Raw genomic sequence first — 17,444 nt, forward strand, 5'->3', positions numbered from 1 at the left:
TAATGAAGCAGCATTGGAAAAACATCTCTTTTAATCACAATGCATGAAATCTCCAAAGAGGCAGCATCACTCTCTCTGCCGTGTCTGGGGATGCAGATGGAGGTGGAGGGGCACGTTTCGACCTAGGCACGGGATAAAGGCATTCTTTGGGAAGGGAGAAGTCCATGCAAAGCCGACCCCAGAGTGAAATCTGAATTTTGTATTTACTGCTCAGCTGGGTCCGTTCAGTGCAACAGGGCAAATTAGCCAGGAGGTTACTATCAAATTGCATGGATGTATCCAGTCCACCAGGTAGAGGGAATAGGAGGAACTAGATTTGCTTAATGCACTGGGAGACAAAGTCCAACACAAAGCTAAGTGGAAAAGGACGTAGGTGTTCCCTGAATGTGGTTTTTGGTGACTGAGAAGAAATCTTTCCTTGGAATTTCTTTGTGCAGCTAATTAAGACAACTGGGTCCGATTCCTTCGACCCAGGCTGACATCAGTGAGAACTCTAAGTACTCAGCACCTGGAGACAAAGTGAATACCAAACACAAATCCCCCTTCTGCTCCCACCCATGGGACTCAGCAGCAGCCAAGATGCATGAGAGCATGATCAGCTATTCACCCACAGCTCACAGTTTGTCCTCTTCTGCATGTATTGCCTCGGAGAAAATACAGACAAGTCCCAAAGGGCTGTGCCAGTGGAGCTATAGTTGGCTCTGAATCCAGGTAAGAAAACGGAGTTTAGTACAGAGAGTGACTGTGCAAGTCCAAGTCTCCCTAGCTTCATCCTTTATAGTCCCAAAGCTGAGACTGAGGCACCCTTTGGCTTGTGGATTTGGGTTTGATCCAGTCCAGTCGTTGGCAAGCCGGACTTCCCACCTCAGAGCTGTGCCCGGGAAAGGAGCATCTCTGAAAGCCAGTGGGTGGGGAGGGTGGGCTCCCCTGGAGGCAGGGGAATGGCTGCAGAGCCCCAGGATCCTTGTTTGCTGGTTTGAGGCTGTCTCGGTGGGGGACACAACTCCTGGGTGTGCATTCCCCAGGCAGGGGTTGGTGTTGAACCTGCTGCCAAAGGAGGTGGTGTGGCTGTGGAGAAGTGAGGAAGGAGAATTTCTTGCTGGTAACGTCCTGTGTGGAAGATGGGGGTAGGAATAGCAGCTAATTGGTGCCTCTCCGAGGGGAGAGCCTTTTGAGCAGCGTGTGTGGGGTTGTGAGACCTGTTCAGACCAGCTCAGCAGGGCCAGGCTTGTACCTGGCATGCAGAACTCTCCTTAGTCCCAGCTCTTGAGGCAAGTTGTTAGTAGGAGGAAGAAATATTTTCTGGGGGAAGGAGCTGCAGAGGGAAGCAATCTGCCTCAGGCCATGTGCTGGAGCAGGGCAGCTCCTCCAACCCCATCCTGTGCCCTGGCCTCCAGATGCCACCTCTACCACAGAACTTCCTCTGCCTGCAAACCCGTCCCTCCCATTCAAAAGGCTCTTCTGCCTCATCCTCCTCTGCAGAGGAGCATCTGGTTATCTCAGCAGCCATCTGGTCCTTATTAAAAGCTACAGGTTTCACCTCCTCCTCCAAATGCTCCTTCCTCACTGAGGATCCACACCCAGGGCTCAGGGGCTGCCCTGCCTGCACCTTCTCGAGCGTTTCCCTTTGCTACAGTGGATGTTTGTGCCATGACAGACAGGGACAGTGCCATGGCCCTGCCTGTACCTCGCTCCTGACAGCCAGGTAGATCATGAGGTCATTGGGAAGAAAATGATCTGTGAATCCCAGTGTGATTGGTTACCACAGAAGGAAGAGTTTTCCTCAGCTCTCGCTGTGTTTGCCGGGAGTGGGTCCCTGTTATTTTCAGACGTGGCTGCTCCTGAACTACAGATCTTGCTGGGTAGGCTGGGTGGGTGAGATCTGCCCTCTCTGACACCTGTGTGTCTCCAGTGACTTCAGAAGGATCCTTTTGACACCCCACTCTTTGTACAGCCCCATCACTGGGATTTCACAGCAAACGGGGCCACGGAGCTTCACCCGACAGCAGCAGGCACACCAGAAGGTGAGGCTGTGGGCTAGCTGGGAAAACATCTGTGTGTCCTAAAGACAAACCCACTGGGACATGCCCCCTTGAGTGGTGTTGACTCCCAGGGCCACAATTCCAGCTGTGAGGTTATTCCCTGTTGAACTGCTAGTGGGAGGCTGAGGCCAGCACGGGTGAGCAGCACCAGGAGCTGCCAAGCCCTCCTGCAAAGGGAGGTGGCCTGGGAGCTCCCCCTCGAGAGCCATCCGACAGCAGGGTTGTTATTTGCATTGCTTTGAAACTGAGATTATTTCCGTGCTTCCTTGTTCCAGGTTTTAAAAAGAGGAAGATTTTCTTGCTTCTTCCAATTTCATGCCCTTTTTTATCCATCAGCCTATGCCATGCTGACAATCTAGTCCTTGTTCCAAAACTTTTTCTCCAGAATTCTGTAGAAAGGACATTCTGCCTGGTGGTGTTTTTGTTGGTTTTTTTTTTTTTTTCAAACATAGCTTTAAGGCAAAAGTTTGGCAATGCAAAGCAAAGTCTACATAAGGCCGCATGACTTGGATTTGCAACTCAGAACCTTACAGCTTAAAAAAAAAATACCTTATCTTAAATAGTCAACTTTTTGCTCCAGGAACTTGTTTCATTCTCAACCAAAAAGAAAAAAAAATATTCTTAAAATCCCAAATAAAATGTTCTTATTGTTCTGGGCAGTTCAGGACAAGCTAATGAGACTGAAGTTCAAACAGGAACTAAAGTAGGGAAGAAAAAAAAAAAAGCTATAGGGTAGACATCAGTGTTGGTTTCTTCCCTTAGGAATCCAGTGACGAGACAGACCCAGTCCGAGGTCTCCTCTTTAGCTTTAGCACAGTGAAATCCGTCCCAATGGGAGCAGGTAGAATGGTTGCATTTGTTGAATGAATAAAAAGTGCATTTAGATTTTGCTCAGATTATACGTGTGTATCCTAATACCTAAGTGATTGTTTTGCTTCGGGTTTCGTTCCCTCCCTGTCGCTGCCGGGACGCCAGGCGCGCATTATCGATGTTTCGGGGGTATCACCACGAGCGGCGGTCCATCCTTTGGCCTCCACATGAGTACCTGAGCATCATTGGCATTGGGTTTGACAAGGGCACTGGGTGGTATTGGCTCATTCTTGCTGAGGACCTGGGGCTGCTCTTGAGCAGAGGGCTCCTGCAGCTTGGCACGCTGCCCCAGGGGCCTGCTGGGGTTCACCTCGATGCCCAGCCTCATGCGCCATTTGATAGTCTGCAAGGTCACCATCTCGTTGGTGGCCGTGTTGGTGGCCACCAGCCAGGTGGTGAAGCTCTGATCCCGGTGGATGCTGGTGAGCTTGGCCACGTTGCTGTCGCTGACGGGCACGGCCCACGTCACGCTCGGGTAGAAGTTGTCGTTCATGCTGATGTTGAACTTGGACTCCTTCTTGGTGGGACCCACGATGGTGCAGGTTTCTGTGGTGTTCCCATACCAGGGATAGTTCACCCCGTCTGAGTCACTGATGGCCTGGATTTTACCGTCCAGTAGATCTGGAAGCTCCCAACTTGACCTGCCGTGATCGATAGCAAATTATGGATAATGAATTAATTAATTAGTTAAGAAACATGCTGGACTTTAGAAAGGAGAGGGAGGAGCTGTGGATGCATTCCCTCTCCAGCTTTTACTGGAATTTGTGCCATCCTGCTCAAAGAGCTCATCCCTGCCATTAAAAGCATCCTTCTCGTCAGGCCCGCTCTCAATCCGTTCAGCCCCTAAATTTCTCTCTGGATGAGCCACTGTCCCTCCCTGCTGTCTGCCTGGTGCTGGAAGTGTAACCCATCCTCCTGCAGCCCTTGGAAGGACCCAGCTCGAGGGCTGCACTCCAGGCTCTGGGCTGGGGATGGTGTTACAGTAATCAGAGAGCCCCAGGTCGAGCTGCTTGTAAAACTGCCCACGCCGCTCACCTGCGAGAGGCACAGAAAGGTCAGTGATGCCAGCAGGAATAGAAGTGACAACAGTCCCCTGCTACCTTGTACTGCTTGATGCACAACTTGGAGTGGGTTTTTTCATTAGCTTCCAATTTAATTTTTCAGATTAGATTTGCCAATAGAGGCAAACTGCTGTAAACGTCTCAGAAGAAGGGTTGGATGTTTGCTCTGAGATGGCACAACCACAGATCACTTGCTCGGTGCACAGCAGCTGTTTTAAGGACAATCTTCTAAAAACCAGGCGGGCAGAGGTGCCTCTCGTGTGCCTTCTCCCTCTTGGTCATGAATCAGCACTCCTCACCACCCAGGGATGATGTCCCAGCCATGAAGGTGGCAGAAGGGACTGGGTGGCAGCAGCAGTGGTGTTTGCACCTGACCCTGCCAAAGGACTGGCTGTGCTCCAGTCCCCCGAGCCTTGTGGCTCCCTGCTGCAGGCTGGGACATAGGAAATGATTTATCTTGGAGAGACACAGAGGGGACGCCCTGAGGCTCGTCAGGGTCAGGGTGACTGTCCAAGCCTTTCATAAGTCTGGTGCTGCAGCTTAAAATAGCCCCTTGATTGCAGAGGAGGCTGTGGCTGGGGGTACTGGTCGGCCTGGCTGGCTCTTACACAGCTCTGGGATGAGCTGCTCTGGCCAGAGCTGATGTGACTCTCTCATAAGGCTGTTTTGACTGTTAATTAGTTAATGACCGTGAAGTGCCTCCATGTTTGTACCCGCTGGATCGTTCAGCACTTAGCTGTGTCTGTCTCTGGCTAGAGGATACCACGGGGGATTTAAAGGTCTCATTTGTCTTTTTTCTCATGCGAGCAGGGGGTCCTGGCAAACACCTCTCCAGCGGGAGAGGAAGTGTGAGACGGGAGGTGGGGTGCCCCGGGGGCTGCAGGGATGCCGGGAGCAGCAGGACCAGGGGATGCTCTGAGCAGCAGGACCGGGGGCGGCAGGGATGCTCTGAGCCGCAGGAGCCGGGGTTATGCAAGCACAACATCTCCCTGCTCAGATTTACAGGCTGCTGTCAGCTACGGCACCGCAGCTGCAGCAATCCCTTCCTCCCGAGCTCATCGCCAGCAGGCAGAGGGAGTCCTTTCCCTGGAAGAAAATTTTTAGTGAAGGCAGCCAAAAGGAGATCCCTGAGCAGTCCTGCCAGGACCCTTGTGCACTGCAGAGATGTTTATGTGCTCTGCTCTGCAAACCGGAGTCATCCTGGCTCACCACCCCTCGCTCCCTTCAGGCAGAGCTGAGCAGGGAAAGGCTCAGGGCAGGCTCTGGGAAGGCTCTGGGAAGCTCAGGGCAGGCTCAGGGAAGGCTCAGGGGATGCTGGGTGACCCATCCCTCACCGATGGATGAGTGGAGGTCGTGCTCTGCAGCCCCCACCCCTCCCAGCTGCACAGCCCAGCTCCGAAACCCCATCTGGGGGCTCTTCTCTCCCTTTCAGCTGCTGGTTTAGGATTACTTTCCATTCAGACAGTGGCTGTACTCAGCTTGGCTGTCACCCAGGGCTGAGATGTGACAGAGGTTGACTCTGAGGTGACAGGCGTGGTGCAGCCACAGCATCTCTGCAGGTACCAAGGTGCCAAACCAGGAGCTGAGACGCCACAGAGGGTGAGAACCCTCCTGGGCTGCTCCAGCCCACTCAGCTCAGAGCTGCTGGGTGAATGGCAGGAGGACCTGGCAGAGTATGCTCAGTAAATGCAGGTCCTCTAAGATCTGCTTGTCCCCATCTTCATTCCCAGTGCCCCAGGTCAGGACAGAATTGCAGGAGCTTCTTGGGGTTTGGCCAGGATTTAAACAAGAGCACGAGGGTGGAGCTGTGTCAGGGCCTGAGCAGGATGGTGCCTGCAGAGCCTGCAGCATCCCAGGACAAAGCTGAGCGTGGCTGGGCTCAGGGTGGCCCAGGAGGACACCCAGCTTGAGGAAAGGCGTGGGCAGGAATGGGGAAGGAGACACCAGCCTGTGTTTCTTCAGAGAGCACGCTGTGCCTAATTCTAGCCAGTGTGGTTAACCCCAGAGTTTCAAAACCATCAGGCTTCATCTGCTCTGCCTGGAACAAGCAGAAAAACGAGGCCTCATGATGATCCCATGACTGGAGCAGAGCAGAGGCTGCATGGTGCCTGCTGCTGGTGCTTGTCCCTCTCCTGATGCTCCAGCAAAGCCTCTGTGCCAGCCAGGCTGGCAGCCTCTGCTTGCAGAGCGTGTCCATGTTAAATAATATGCCAACAACTGGATGATTTTGGAAAGAATGCTGTGGAATGATCTTTGGCTGCATCAGCATCTTTCTCTGGTAGTGTCGAGCCAAGGAGAGACCAGAAAGTGCCCAGTAAACACTTTGCTGACAATAGCAGGAAGGAGGCATGAAAAGAAACCAAGCTATCTGGTTTCGTGGGTTCACTGATCAGCTCCAAGATCAGGAGGTTCTGCCTTACAACACTGACAGGCCTTTTCTGCTTCTTCTGAAACCTCCTGAGCCAGTGTGGGCACCACCAGAGCCTGGAGCTGCCAAGAAACCTCTCCTAACAAATGTCTTCTTGCTACCAGAAGGAACTTTGAGCTATTTCTTGTGGTACCAGCAGAGCCCTGCTGCAGACAGCCAAGCAGCTTTATGTAGGTTTTAGCTTCCCAGTTCTCATTCAGACACTTTTTTCCTCTTCTGTCACATAGAATGAATCCCCCAGCTCTTCCTGAGCTCCCAGATGTCTGTCCCACAGCGCCCAGCAGGGCAGTGACAGCAAACCCAGCCCAGCAGCCTCCAGCCCTGGGCACCCAGCAGTGTGGAGCATCCAGGTAACCTTTCCAGACAGGCACCAGGCACTATTGCAACCTCAGCTCTAATTGCTTAAAGCCAGCTCCTAATTAGTCACAGGCCAGATGGACTTGCACAACCTTCTGCTTTCCAACACCTTCCTCTCCAGGCTCCCTAAATAAGAGCAGCCCCTCTGGGACACAGCCCCTGCTTGCTGCATGGACCAGGGCTGTGTGTGGGTGTAGTGAAACTCTGTCTCAGGATTTCACATCCCTGCTCCTGCCTCCCTCCACCACTGGCCTGCACTGGGGACTCACTGAGAGAAAGAAAACCTGATAGCCAGAGCTGCTTAATTTTAAATTCTCCTTTACAGTGCCTCTCTCACCTTTTCCAGCATGTCAGGCAAGTCAAGGCAGGGTTAGAGTGAAGAACAGGAAGGAAATTTAAGATGTTGCTCCCCAGCTGACAGAGCTGTGCTGCTGTGGTCCCTCTTCCTCCCACCCTGCAGCTGTGTGCTCCTGCCCCATCTCTTGAAGCAGCAGCAGTGTTTGGTGGCGGGGTCAGGGAGTGAAACTAGCACAAAACTGGCATTAGGGAAAAGGGAACAATTGCTGCTGGTTTAGGGGGCAGACTCAAGAGCAGCTGGACAACCCATGTAACTGGGCTAGGGTGGGTGCTCAGAGCACAGGTGAGATCCAGGGGCCACTGCAGGGCACCAAAGCCTTTTCCTCTGAATCTCCAGAGGAGGAAATTCCCACAGTGAACTGACCTCCCTTCCCTTTCTTTGGAAAAGATGCCCTTGTGGTTTTTTTGATTGTGTCCTCCCTCCTGGGGACTGGGGGTTTATTCTCTTGACAATATGAGTTCATTATGTCCCTGCTGCAGGGCATGGAAGATTTAATCTCACCAGGGAGAGATGCCTGGGAAGATGGAGTGATGATGTAAGGATGCAAGTGCCCCATCGAGTCTTCCAGGGGGAGAAACATCCACAGGAAAACTTCTCCAGATTCTTGGCTGATCATATTCCAACTCCAATTTATTTATCTCTCTCTTTTGCATATCTCCATCTGCACAGCTTCTTGCACATCTCCATGGAGATGAAGGAGGCTGGATAATGCCATTCTAGCATGGCCCAGAGCTGATGCAGGTTCCTCCAGGTGCAGAAACCAGCAGCCACCCCAGGAAATGCCAGCAGGGACCTGGTCCAGCTGCTCCTGCTCAGGTCACAGCTCTGGCCTGATCCTGATTCCTCCCTCTGCACAGCAGATCCTTCCCTAAGGACAAGGGTAAAATCCTGCATGGGAGGAGCAGCAGTACCAGCCATGGGGTGCACAGGAGTTTGCCCCAGTCCTGCACAGAGAGGGCTCAGAGAGCACATCCACATCCTCACACTGGGGGTTTTCATCTCCTGACACATATAAAGTAATGCCAGCACTTATGTGTTAGCTGAGCTCTAATTCTCTCCCTTTAAATTTAAAAATGCTGCATTTAGCCCCCAAATTGTCAGTGCCACTTTAAACGTGCGTGTCTAAATTATCCCCTCTGTAGCTCCCATCCCTATAGCAGCATTATGCACAGCTCCATCTGCTCCAGTATTTCTCAGCTGTTTCCATCCTCAGTGTAATGGCCAGCTTATGCACAGCTAACAACTTCCCAGCAGAGAAGTGAAAAATTAATCCAAACCCTGCTGTAAGTATCGATGCTTCGGTTGGATGACTGATTTTTGATTATTTCAGGGTTTTTGTTTGCCAGTCACCACAGGGGTAAAAAACATGGATGTGGCAGTGGCCTCTCCCTACCATGGAAAGTTGGGGCTGTGCTGGCATCAATCGATGCAGCTCTGTGGAGGTCACTGGGATTACATCGAGTCACACCAGTAAAGCCTTGGCCCATCCTTTCTCCCAGGTTTGTGTCCTCTCTCTCTCTCTGTAATGGTCTTCCAAGCCCTGTTCCAGGGGCATTGAAGAGGCCTTTCCTCCTAAATGCCTTTATTTATAGCCTTCAGATGGCAATGAGTCTATAGAGAGAGAGTGCAGGAACAGACCAATTCCTGCTTGTGTTTGGGTAACTTTTCTTTTTTTTTTTTTTTTGGGATCAGTTAAATGTCAGTGAACTTCCTAGGGAAAAACCTTTGTTTCCATGATTTTCTAGCTAAAAGCTCTCATACATAGCTGCAGTGTTTAATTCTACCACTTAACAGCAGCACCTACTACTCCTTTTTTTTTTTCTCTCTTTTCTTTTTTGTCCCAAAACATTCCAGCAAGGGCAGGCTGTACCAAATCCTCGTTTTAAACACAGGGCAACTCAGGTGCAGGGAAATAAAAGGCCACACTGAGGTTTGCAGCCCAGAGCAGCACTGGCAGCATCACTGTGCCCAGTCCCCTCTATTTCAGTGCATCTGAGCTGTACTTATATAAAGTGGTCTTTTCTATTTTTCCTTTGCAGCTGGTGGCTAAAGACAGGATTCCTAAATGAGCCTGAGAATTACACATGCAAATCCCAAAGGCTGCAATTGGGAACATCTGAGCAACAAATTGTCCTTGCTAAAGATGCTGTTGGAGCCAAGAAAGCCTACAGATTTCGGGCCTGCTGTAAATACTTTTAAAATCATGATCAGCCTGCCTGCACTGCTGCTGTTTGCCAGGCACCAGTTTGCTTCTCAGGAAACTTTCTGCTTGAGCAGAGAGGGGACACGGGGACAGGAGGGGGGCAGCCTGTCCCTGGGGCTGCTCCTCCTTCCCTCCGGTCCGAGGGAAGGGAAGGGAAGGGAAGGGAAGGGAAGGGAAGGGAAGGGAAGGGAAGGGAAGGGAAGGGAAGGGAAGGGAAGGGAAGGGAAGGGAAGGGAAGGGAAGGGAAGGGAAGGGAAGGGAAGGGAAGGGAAGGGAAGGGGCCGGGCTGTGCGTGCAGATGTTCAGGCTGTCAGGAAGGCGCTGCGTTCAGCCAGTCCTGCTCTCCAGTGTCCCCCTCCTCCCCCAGCACTCCTCATTCAGGGATTTTTTAAGCTGCCCAGACTGACCCTCAGGGGCTGAGCCAGCATCTCCCTGGCTCGGGGCACTCGGGATGAGCAGGGAGAGGATTCTCAGACCTGACCTTCCCGTCCTTCCTCCCCCATCCCCAGAGAATGGGCAGCATCAGCAGCTCCAGCCACTGACCCATCTGCCAGCACGGTCAGGTTCTGTCCCCGTGGCTGGACAGACACATTTCTGCTGCACCAGGAGGCTGCACCTGTGCTGCCCAGCACCGTGAGCTGCAGAATTGCTGTTCTGTGCAGGCATTTGGGGATCAGGTGCTGGGGCTGATTTAGCTGTGGGCCAAAGCCTGCAACGTTTGGAGAACAAGCTGGTGGGGGACTGGGGAGAGATGACTTTTCTTGGCAGGGAGGTGACATTCTGATTTGACTCATTCCTGTCTCACTATGACTGTCTGACCAGTAACACGGGGATTCCTGGTGTGCAAACAGCCCCTGGATTCCTCCCACCTCACATATACACCCATGTATTCCCTGTCACATTACCCAGGAAGGAAGGTAACTGAAATTCACATCCTGCTCCAAGGTGATGCAGATGGTTTAACCACCAAGGGGTTAAATCCAGCTTGTGCTTTCCCGTGGGCTGCCTGCTACTGTGGGCAAAGCAAGCAGGATTCCTCCTGTGACGTTCAATGTGCTCCCAAAGCTGGTGGGCTACTGAGCTCCCAGCCACGGCTCACTGCAGCAGCAGCAGCAGCAGCAGCAGCAGAGCACACCAGGGACGGCTCCGTGCCACAAGTGTCAGCCCTGGGCTCTCCCTGGGGCACTTTTGGGAGGGGGAAGGATGCAGGCAAGAGGAGCTGGGGGTCAGGAGAGGCACTCGTGTCAAACACCTATCAAAGCAGGGTGTCTGCTGTGGCAGGGCTGCTCCCAGGGTTTCAGGATCTCCTGTGCAGCCCAAGAGCAGCTCTGGAAGTGTTGCTTCTGGGTTCCTACCAGAACAAGTGGGGTTTGGTTGGGGCTTGGGCAAATTCCCACTCGGGGAGAAGAACACCCACTGCTTTAAAAGGGCAGGGACAAGCTCTCCTGTGTTTTAAACACACGGCAAAGTCCTGTTAAGTTTCGGAGGGTCTGGGATTTTAAAAATGGGTTATAATTTTTGGCTTATCCCACTGTTCCCCAAGCAGGCCACGGTCCTGCCGCTCCCTCTGCCCGCCAGGCGAACGCACCCGCACGCGCCCTCGGGAATACTCACATCCCCTGGTCCCCGTAGTGATTGTAAAATTCCATGTGGCTGCAAGCCTGGATCCAGCCCACGATCCAGGTCTCCTTCTTGGGGAGAGGGGGCACCAACACCTGCGCAGAGGCTCGGAAGTGAGGGGTGCGGTAGCGCAGGACCACGCTGGAGGACTCGTCGATGCTGGTGGGAATGGGGTCGATGGAGGCTTTCACTTCAATCACTGAAATGCTTTCCCGGAAAACTTTGGATTTGCAGCTAATACTCTGAATACAGCCCATGGCATACCCCGAGTACAGTCTGACGCAGCTCCTAGGGTACTCCAGCAATCCTGGGGAATATTAGGCATTGAAATTGTCTGGTGCTAGATCAATTACAGATCTTCTTGGTTTGTAATTTCAAAACTGATATCCATAGGATAGAAAATTCATCACGTAAAGCCTTAATTCGAATATCTGTCTTACAAGTACTGCTTCTATTTTTGAGGTTAGCTGCGCTTCAGAAGCAAAAGGGCCTTTAAAATTTTTTTCCCCTTTTAATGACCCATTAAATCTCTTGCTCAAACAGTCTTTGGGTTAAAAAAAAGTCTCTTGAGTTCAATAAATAAAGGTGGTGTTCTTAGCTGATATATTTAGTCCTTCCTTTGCTCAGATGCAGTCTGTCATTCACCATCAAACATAGGACTAGCCGGTATTTCCCTTTATTCTTTGGATGAAAAGCAGAATGTTGATAGACACATCTATATAAATAATGAAATAGTTTTTAGCCCCAGCTTGTCACAACCGGTGTGGATTTCCACTTCCTGACTTGCAGTTGTTCATAACTTCCTTTCGCACAAAATTACAATAATAACAGAAAGAAACGACGGCTGGAAAATGCAAAAAGTCGCCAAATCTCCGATTCTGGAGGCTCCTCCGCCAGCGATGCCTGGGCTTTGGGGATTAATTTTTTTTTTCCTTTCCCTTAGAAATAGCCGGACGCAGAGGGAAGCGACCGCGGTGCCGGTGGGGCCGGCGGCTCCGGGAGCGCAGCGGGGCAGGCGGCGATGGAGCCTCCCCCGCGCCCGCCGGGGCCGCGCCGCTCCGCGCCCGCTCAGCGCCGCGGAACCGCCGCCCGTGACATCCCCCGCCACGCACCGGCCCGGGGGGCGCCGGCCCCGCCGCTCCCCTTCCTCCTCCTCCTCCTCCTCCTCGGCGAGCGGCTCTCCGCAGGGGTGTCCGACCTTCCTCCTCCTCCTCCTGCTGCTGCTGCTGCCGCCGCTCCCGGGCGAGCCGGCTGTGGCTCAGCCGGCGGGGCTCATGGGCGGGCGGCGGGGCTGCCCCGCACACGCGTGGGCCCCGCAGGGCGTCACAGCATCCCGGGGAGCCGCGGCGAGCCCCGGCCGCGCCGCCGAGCCCCGGCTCCTGCGCTGCGGGGGCGAGCAGCGGCGCGGGGCGGGGGGGAGGCTCCTTCTCTCGCTGGGTTTTTTTTCCCTTCGCCTCTTTGCTGGCTGCCCGGGGAGGTGAGCGGAGCAGGATCGGTGCCTCCGCCTCCCGGCTGCCGCAGGCTTCCTCTCCCGCAATACATTCATGCACCCGGGGACGGCGCCGGCCGCGGGGCTCAGCCTCGCCGGGGGCGCGGGGGGGCGCGGGGGGGCTCCCGCTCCGCTCGCCGCCGCAGCATCAGAAAGGCAACGGGGTCAAACTTTGCAGGAACTCGCTCGCAGCCCCTCGCTGCCCCCGGGCGTGCCCGGCCGCTGCCGCCGGCTGCCCGGGCGGGGAGCGCCGCATGCCCGTGGCTCCCGCGGCCCCGGCGGCACCGGCTGCGGGTCCGGGCCCCCCCGCGCCCCCCGCCGCCCCGTCCTCCCTCCTTCGCCCAGTCCCATCCCTCCCCCTGTATTTCGCTTTTAAACTGCAGCTGTTGGAGCTAAACCTCCTTTGCAAAAAAACAGCATTTCCTCCCACATGTCCGCGAATTGTGGGTAATGTAGTTTTTTTTTTTTTAAATTTTATTTTAGAAACGCCTTCCCCCTCCTCCTTTATTATTATTATTATTATCTTTTAATTTCACTGCAATGTGCTTTTTCTTGGGTTTTCAGATTAAAATCTTCCTCCCCCGGCTGGAGCCTGCTGCTGGGTAGATTTGGTGCCAACCAAAGGGCACCAGAGGAGATGGTCTCCCTGTTTGCAGAACCTGTAGCCCTAGGCTGGATGGGCTGTGATTCCAGCAAGGAATAATGTAAAGCTCTCCATAGCAGCAGTGGGACTCGGGAGCAGCCAGAACAGGGAGTGAGAAGTGTCTGAGGCAGCAGTGGCCTGTGGGAAAGTTGTAAACTTCTGTTACAGGCAGTTTTAGGGGTAATGTTGCCAGCTGGTGCTGCTGGCCATCGGCTGGCTGAGGATCTGAGCACCAGGGGAGGTGAAATTTTTGGCTGTTCAGAAATAGCTGATGGACAACAGGCATTGGCTGAGTGTGTCCTCTGTCACTTGTTTCTAAATAGGAAACCTGGGAAAATGAGAGGTAAAAATCTCTTTGCTGCTGCTGCTTGTGGTGTGGCACAGCAGTGCAGAGCTGCTGTGAATGTCTTTTAGTCCTTCCCACTCAGTCCTGCACTCTCAGCAGGCTGGATTAGCCCTTAGCAGGTAGGAGAGACCTGGGCTACCAGATGATCCTAACAAGCAAATGCCACAGGATAAGGGGAGGCAGATTTGCTCCTTTCCACCCACAGCAAGTGGAAAAAACACAGCTTATTGTGATGTTTTTCCTCCTCACGTGTTTCTCGAAGCATTGAGAAGTATTTATTTTAAACTTCCCAGTTGCTGTGAAAGGCACAATTTAGTCACTAATCCTGTGACAGAGAGAAACACTAAGAACCTGCTCAAGTTACAAGCCACTTTACTATCACGTAGTACCAGGGAGAATGAAATTAGCATCTTCCGAATGAAATATCCAGCAGCCTCCAGAAGGTGCTGAAATCCTTTGACATTTCCAAGACTCTTTCACACTTTTCAAACAAGCTTGTCACAGTTTCCCAGAGCATCCTGAGTCTGGTGAAACTGCCTATTCTGCGACTCTAGTTCCACTGAAGCTTCAGCCAGGTCTTACTTCAACTTGGCTGTCTCTGGTCAGCGAGGAAATTGCATTATCTCACTCTAATTAAATCAGCTCTTCAGCTGGAGTTTTTGTTGGGTTTTGGTCGTGCCTGCCTCCATCACACCGCTGTCAGTGATTAAGGCATTAGCACATCCCACCCAGCTTTTTTTTGTCCCTGGAAGAATCCCGTGCAGGGTTTGCTGGATGCACTTTGGTTGCAAGTGCTGCTGCTTTGGCCAGAGGCTGGGATGCACCAGCGCTGCCAGTGAAGGGCAGAGAGAGGGGAGGGGGCTGTCACCGCTGTCCCACCGCCTGGCCGCTGGAATTGTGGAATTGTGCGGGGAATTGTGGCCAGCAGGGCAGCGGGGAGCACAGCCAGGCTGAGCAGGGGGGCACACGGAGCATGCCGGATCTGTCTGCCTGTCTGTCTGTCTGGGCGTTCTCCCAGGTGCTGGATGACCCCTGTGGATCATGTGTCAGGACTGGAATAGCCCCGCGGAGCAGGGAGCCTGTCTGCAGGGATATTTATAAACCCCGGGTTAGTTTTATGGGATGGGGCTTGTCATGGCCTCAGTGGGATCAGGGATTTTCCCCTCCCAGGCTCAGTTTCCCCAGCTGGGACTGTCAGTGACAGCCCACCCTGCTGCAGGAGAGACCAGACAGTTTTCCTTCCCCACTCCACCACTGACAGGGCTTTTGCTGGCACTGCATCCATCCCATGCTGCCCTTCCTCCTCCAGCCCCTTCCTGCTCAGGACTGCAGTCCTGCTCAGGCTGGAGTGCAAGGCTGGAGTCGCATGGGGAGGCTGGGACACAGAAATTCCCTCCTATCAGTGTCAGCAGAAGGACAGGCACCAGATTAAATTCACTCCCAGGGCTTTCAAGGCATTTTTTAACCCCTGACAGCTCCTGTGGAACGTGTTCAGTTGTAGCTGAGCATCCCCAGCACAGGCTGGGTGAGGGTCTCCCTGTCTCTGCAGGGTCCTGGCCACCAGTGCCTTTATCCCTCTGATATTTGCAGAGTTCCACAGAGCAGCAGCCTTGCACAGAGTGGGAAAATCCAGGAGGCCATGCACTGGGAGGTGATGGCTACAGCCAAGTGGAAGCCGTGCTGATGGTTCTCTGCCTGGCCCGTGCCAGGGAGGCTGAGGTTTTCCACCTGCTGGGCTGTGGGGTGAGGACAGGCAGGTGGGCACGGGGTGCTGGCTGCCCTGGTGGTGGCAGCAGGGCCAGGGGTCAGGCAGGAGCTGCTGGGTGTTGGTGATGTGGCAGTTCCTGTGGGATTTAAGGGCTGCCACAGCCCCACGTGGTACCTGAGCCAGGAGAGGTTGTGTTTTATGGCCTGGGTGAGGGTGCCTGAGGAGGGAACAAGCTCTTCCTCTCACTGGGATCATGGACTCACATGGTTTGGGTTGGAAGGGACCTTTAAAGGTCATTTAATCCAACCCCCCAGCCATTGGCAGAGACACCTTCCACTATCCCAGGCTGCTCCAAGCCAGCCCTGTCACTCCATTTCCAGCTCTCCTGGAGCCCCTTTAGGCGCTGGAAGGAGCTCCAAGGTCTCCCTGGAGCCTTCTCCTCTCCAGGCTGAGCACCCCCAGCTCTCCCAGCCTGGCTCCAGGGCAGAGTTGTTTCAGCCCCTGGAGCATCTCCATGGCCTCCTGTGCTCTCACTCCAACAGGTCCAGGTCCTTCCTGTGCTGGGGACCCCAGAGCTGGATGCAGTGCTCCAGGTGGGGGCTCACCAGAGCAGAGCAGAGGGGCAGAATCACCTCCCTTGACCAGGGATAAGTTCCAGGAGTGGTATGAATCAGAAATAACTTGATGTTATTATTCCTTGAAGGAGGAAGATATGAACAAAGCCCAGGACCTCAGACACTTGCACTGCTGCCACCTGGACGGTCTGTCAGTGAGATGGGCACAGCCTGGATGCACAGTTCCCTGAGGGAATTTTGAGAGCTATGTATAAAAGTGCAAAGAAAATGTAAAAATTGTGTTATTATCTTTGGAAGCCTGAGAACCACCTTTCATTTAGCACTTAAACTCCCCACTGCAGTTTGGACAAGACCTTTAGAGACACCTGGGTGCCCACTTCCCAGGGTTACCTGTGCAGCCTCTGACCTCTGTATCTGCACAGTTGTGTATACAAATGTCACTGGCACCAAGAGCCGTGGCTGTTCTGCTCCTCAATGCAATATCCATCTTCAGTTCTCCATGCAGGGGGGATTTCCAGCCTATTTGCATAGGAATAATCCTGTTCCAGGAGCCTGGGGGGGCTGTGGAGAGCCCATTGTGCAGGGGAGGTGCTGGCAGTGCAGGTGACCTGGCTGGGGGGGTGCTGCAGCTGGGCTGTCACCCTGCAGGCAGGAGGAATGACATGGGTGGTGTGTCCCAGAGGTGCTGGAGGCTCAGACCCACACAGCTGCTGTTCCAGGGTGATCCTTCAGCCCCATCAGCTGGAGCTGCAGGGATGCAGGATGATCCTTCAGCCCCATGAGCTGGAGCTGCAGGGATGCAGGATGATCCTTCAGCCCCATCAGCTGGAGCTGCAGGGATGCAGGGTGATCCTTCAGCCCCATGAGCTGGAGCTGCAGGGATGCAGGATGATCCTTCAGCCCATCAGCTGGAGCTGCAGGGATGCTCCCAGGGCCATGGGTGTCTCGGGGGGTCAGCGGAGAGGGGGGAGGTGACAGCGATGGGGCACAGCGTGCGTGGCAGGAGGGACAGCAGGTGTTCCCTGTCCTCCCTGGGGCCTGGCAGTGCCACCCTCCCCTCTGTGCTGCCAGGGCCAGTGGCTGTGTCGCTTTCAGGGGACACAGGCAGCGGCTGTCACCTGCTGTCAGCTCGGGCTGTGCCGCGCTGGGGACACGGCGGGGACACGTGCGCTATCGAGGCCACGCAGTGCCGGGGCAGGAGGATGGGAATTCAAGGAGGATGGGAATTCAAGGAGGGTGGGAATTCAAGGAGGATGGGAATTCATCAGCGGCTCCTGCCCGGGTGATCAGAGGCAGGTGATGCTTCTCCGGGGTGAGTGATGGGAGGCAGGGAGGGTGGGCTTGGGGGTGCTTTGAAGGGTATCATGCCCGGGGGGTATTCAGGGTGCCCAAGTAGGGGGGGAGGAGTTGAAGAACAGATTAATCAGGAAGATTTGGGGGAGAGCCCCTTGAGGGGGAGTGCCTGGGTGACACCTGGTCTCGGTGCTGCAAAGCCAAGCAGCACAGCCCCCCACGAGTGCCCTGAGGAGGGAGGGGGATGCCATCATCTCCAGCTCTGACTCTGGTACTGAAATGTGAATTGCAGCACAAAAAGAACTACGTTTCCCAGTTTCCCTTGCAGCCCAGGGGAATAAGCAATTGGAAGATTTAAATAGACCAGGCCAGAAGCAACCAACCTTTGGCACAATGTTTTTCCCTCCTCTTCTTCATATCTATTGGCTGTCCAACCTTTTTCCCTGGCACT

General features: G+C 53.9%; 1 protein-coding gene across 1 annotated transcript; it reads right to left on the reverse strand.

Annotated features, from left to right (window-relative positions):
* Nucleotides 1-663: 663 nt before the first annotated feature.
* On the reverse strand, nucleotides 664-11,264 carry FAM78A (family with sequence similarity 78 member A; the record flags this gene model as incomplete). Its single annotated transcript, XM_084219644.1, is given in 3 exon segments — nucleotides 664-3,553; nucleotides 10,934-11,214; nucleotides 11,220-11,264. Coding segments are annotated over 3 exon segments (855 nt in total). The 3' UTR covers nucleotides 664-3,024.
* Between the last annotated feature and the right edge of the window lie 6,180 nt (nucleotides 11,265-17,444).

This window comes from Fringilla coelebs (genome assembly GCF_963513975.1).
Source record: "Fringilla coelebs genome assembly, chromosome: 21".
In the NCBI taxonomy this organism is placed as follows: Eukaryota; Metazoa; Chordata; class Aves; order Passeriformes; family Fringillidae; genus Fringilla; species Fringilla coelebs.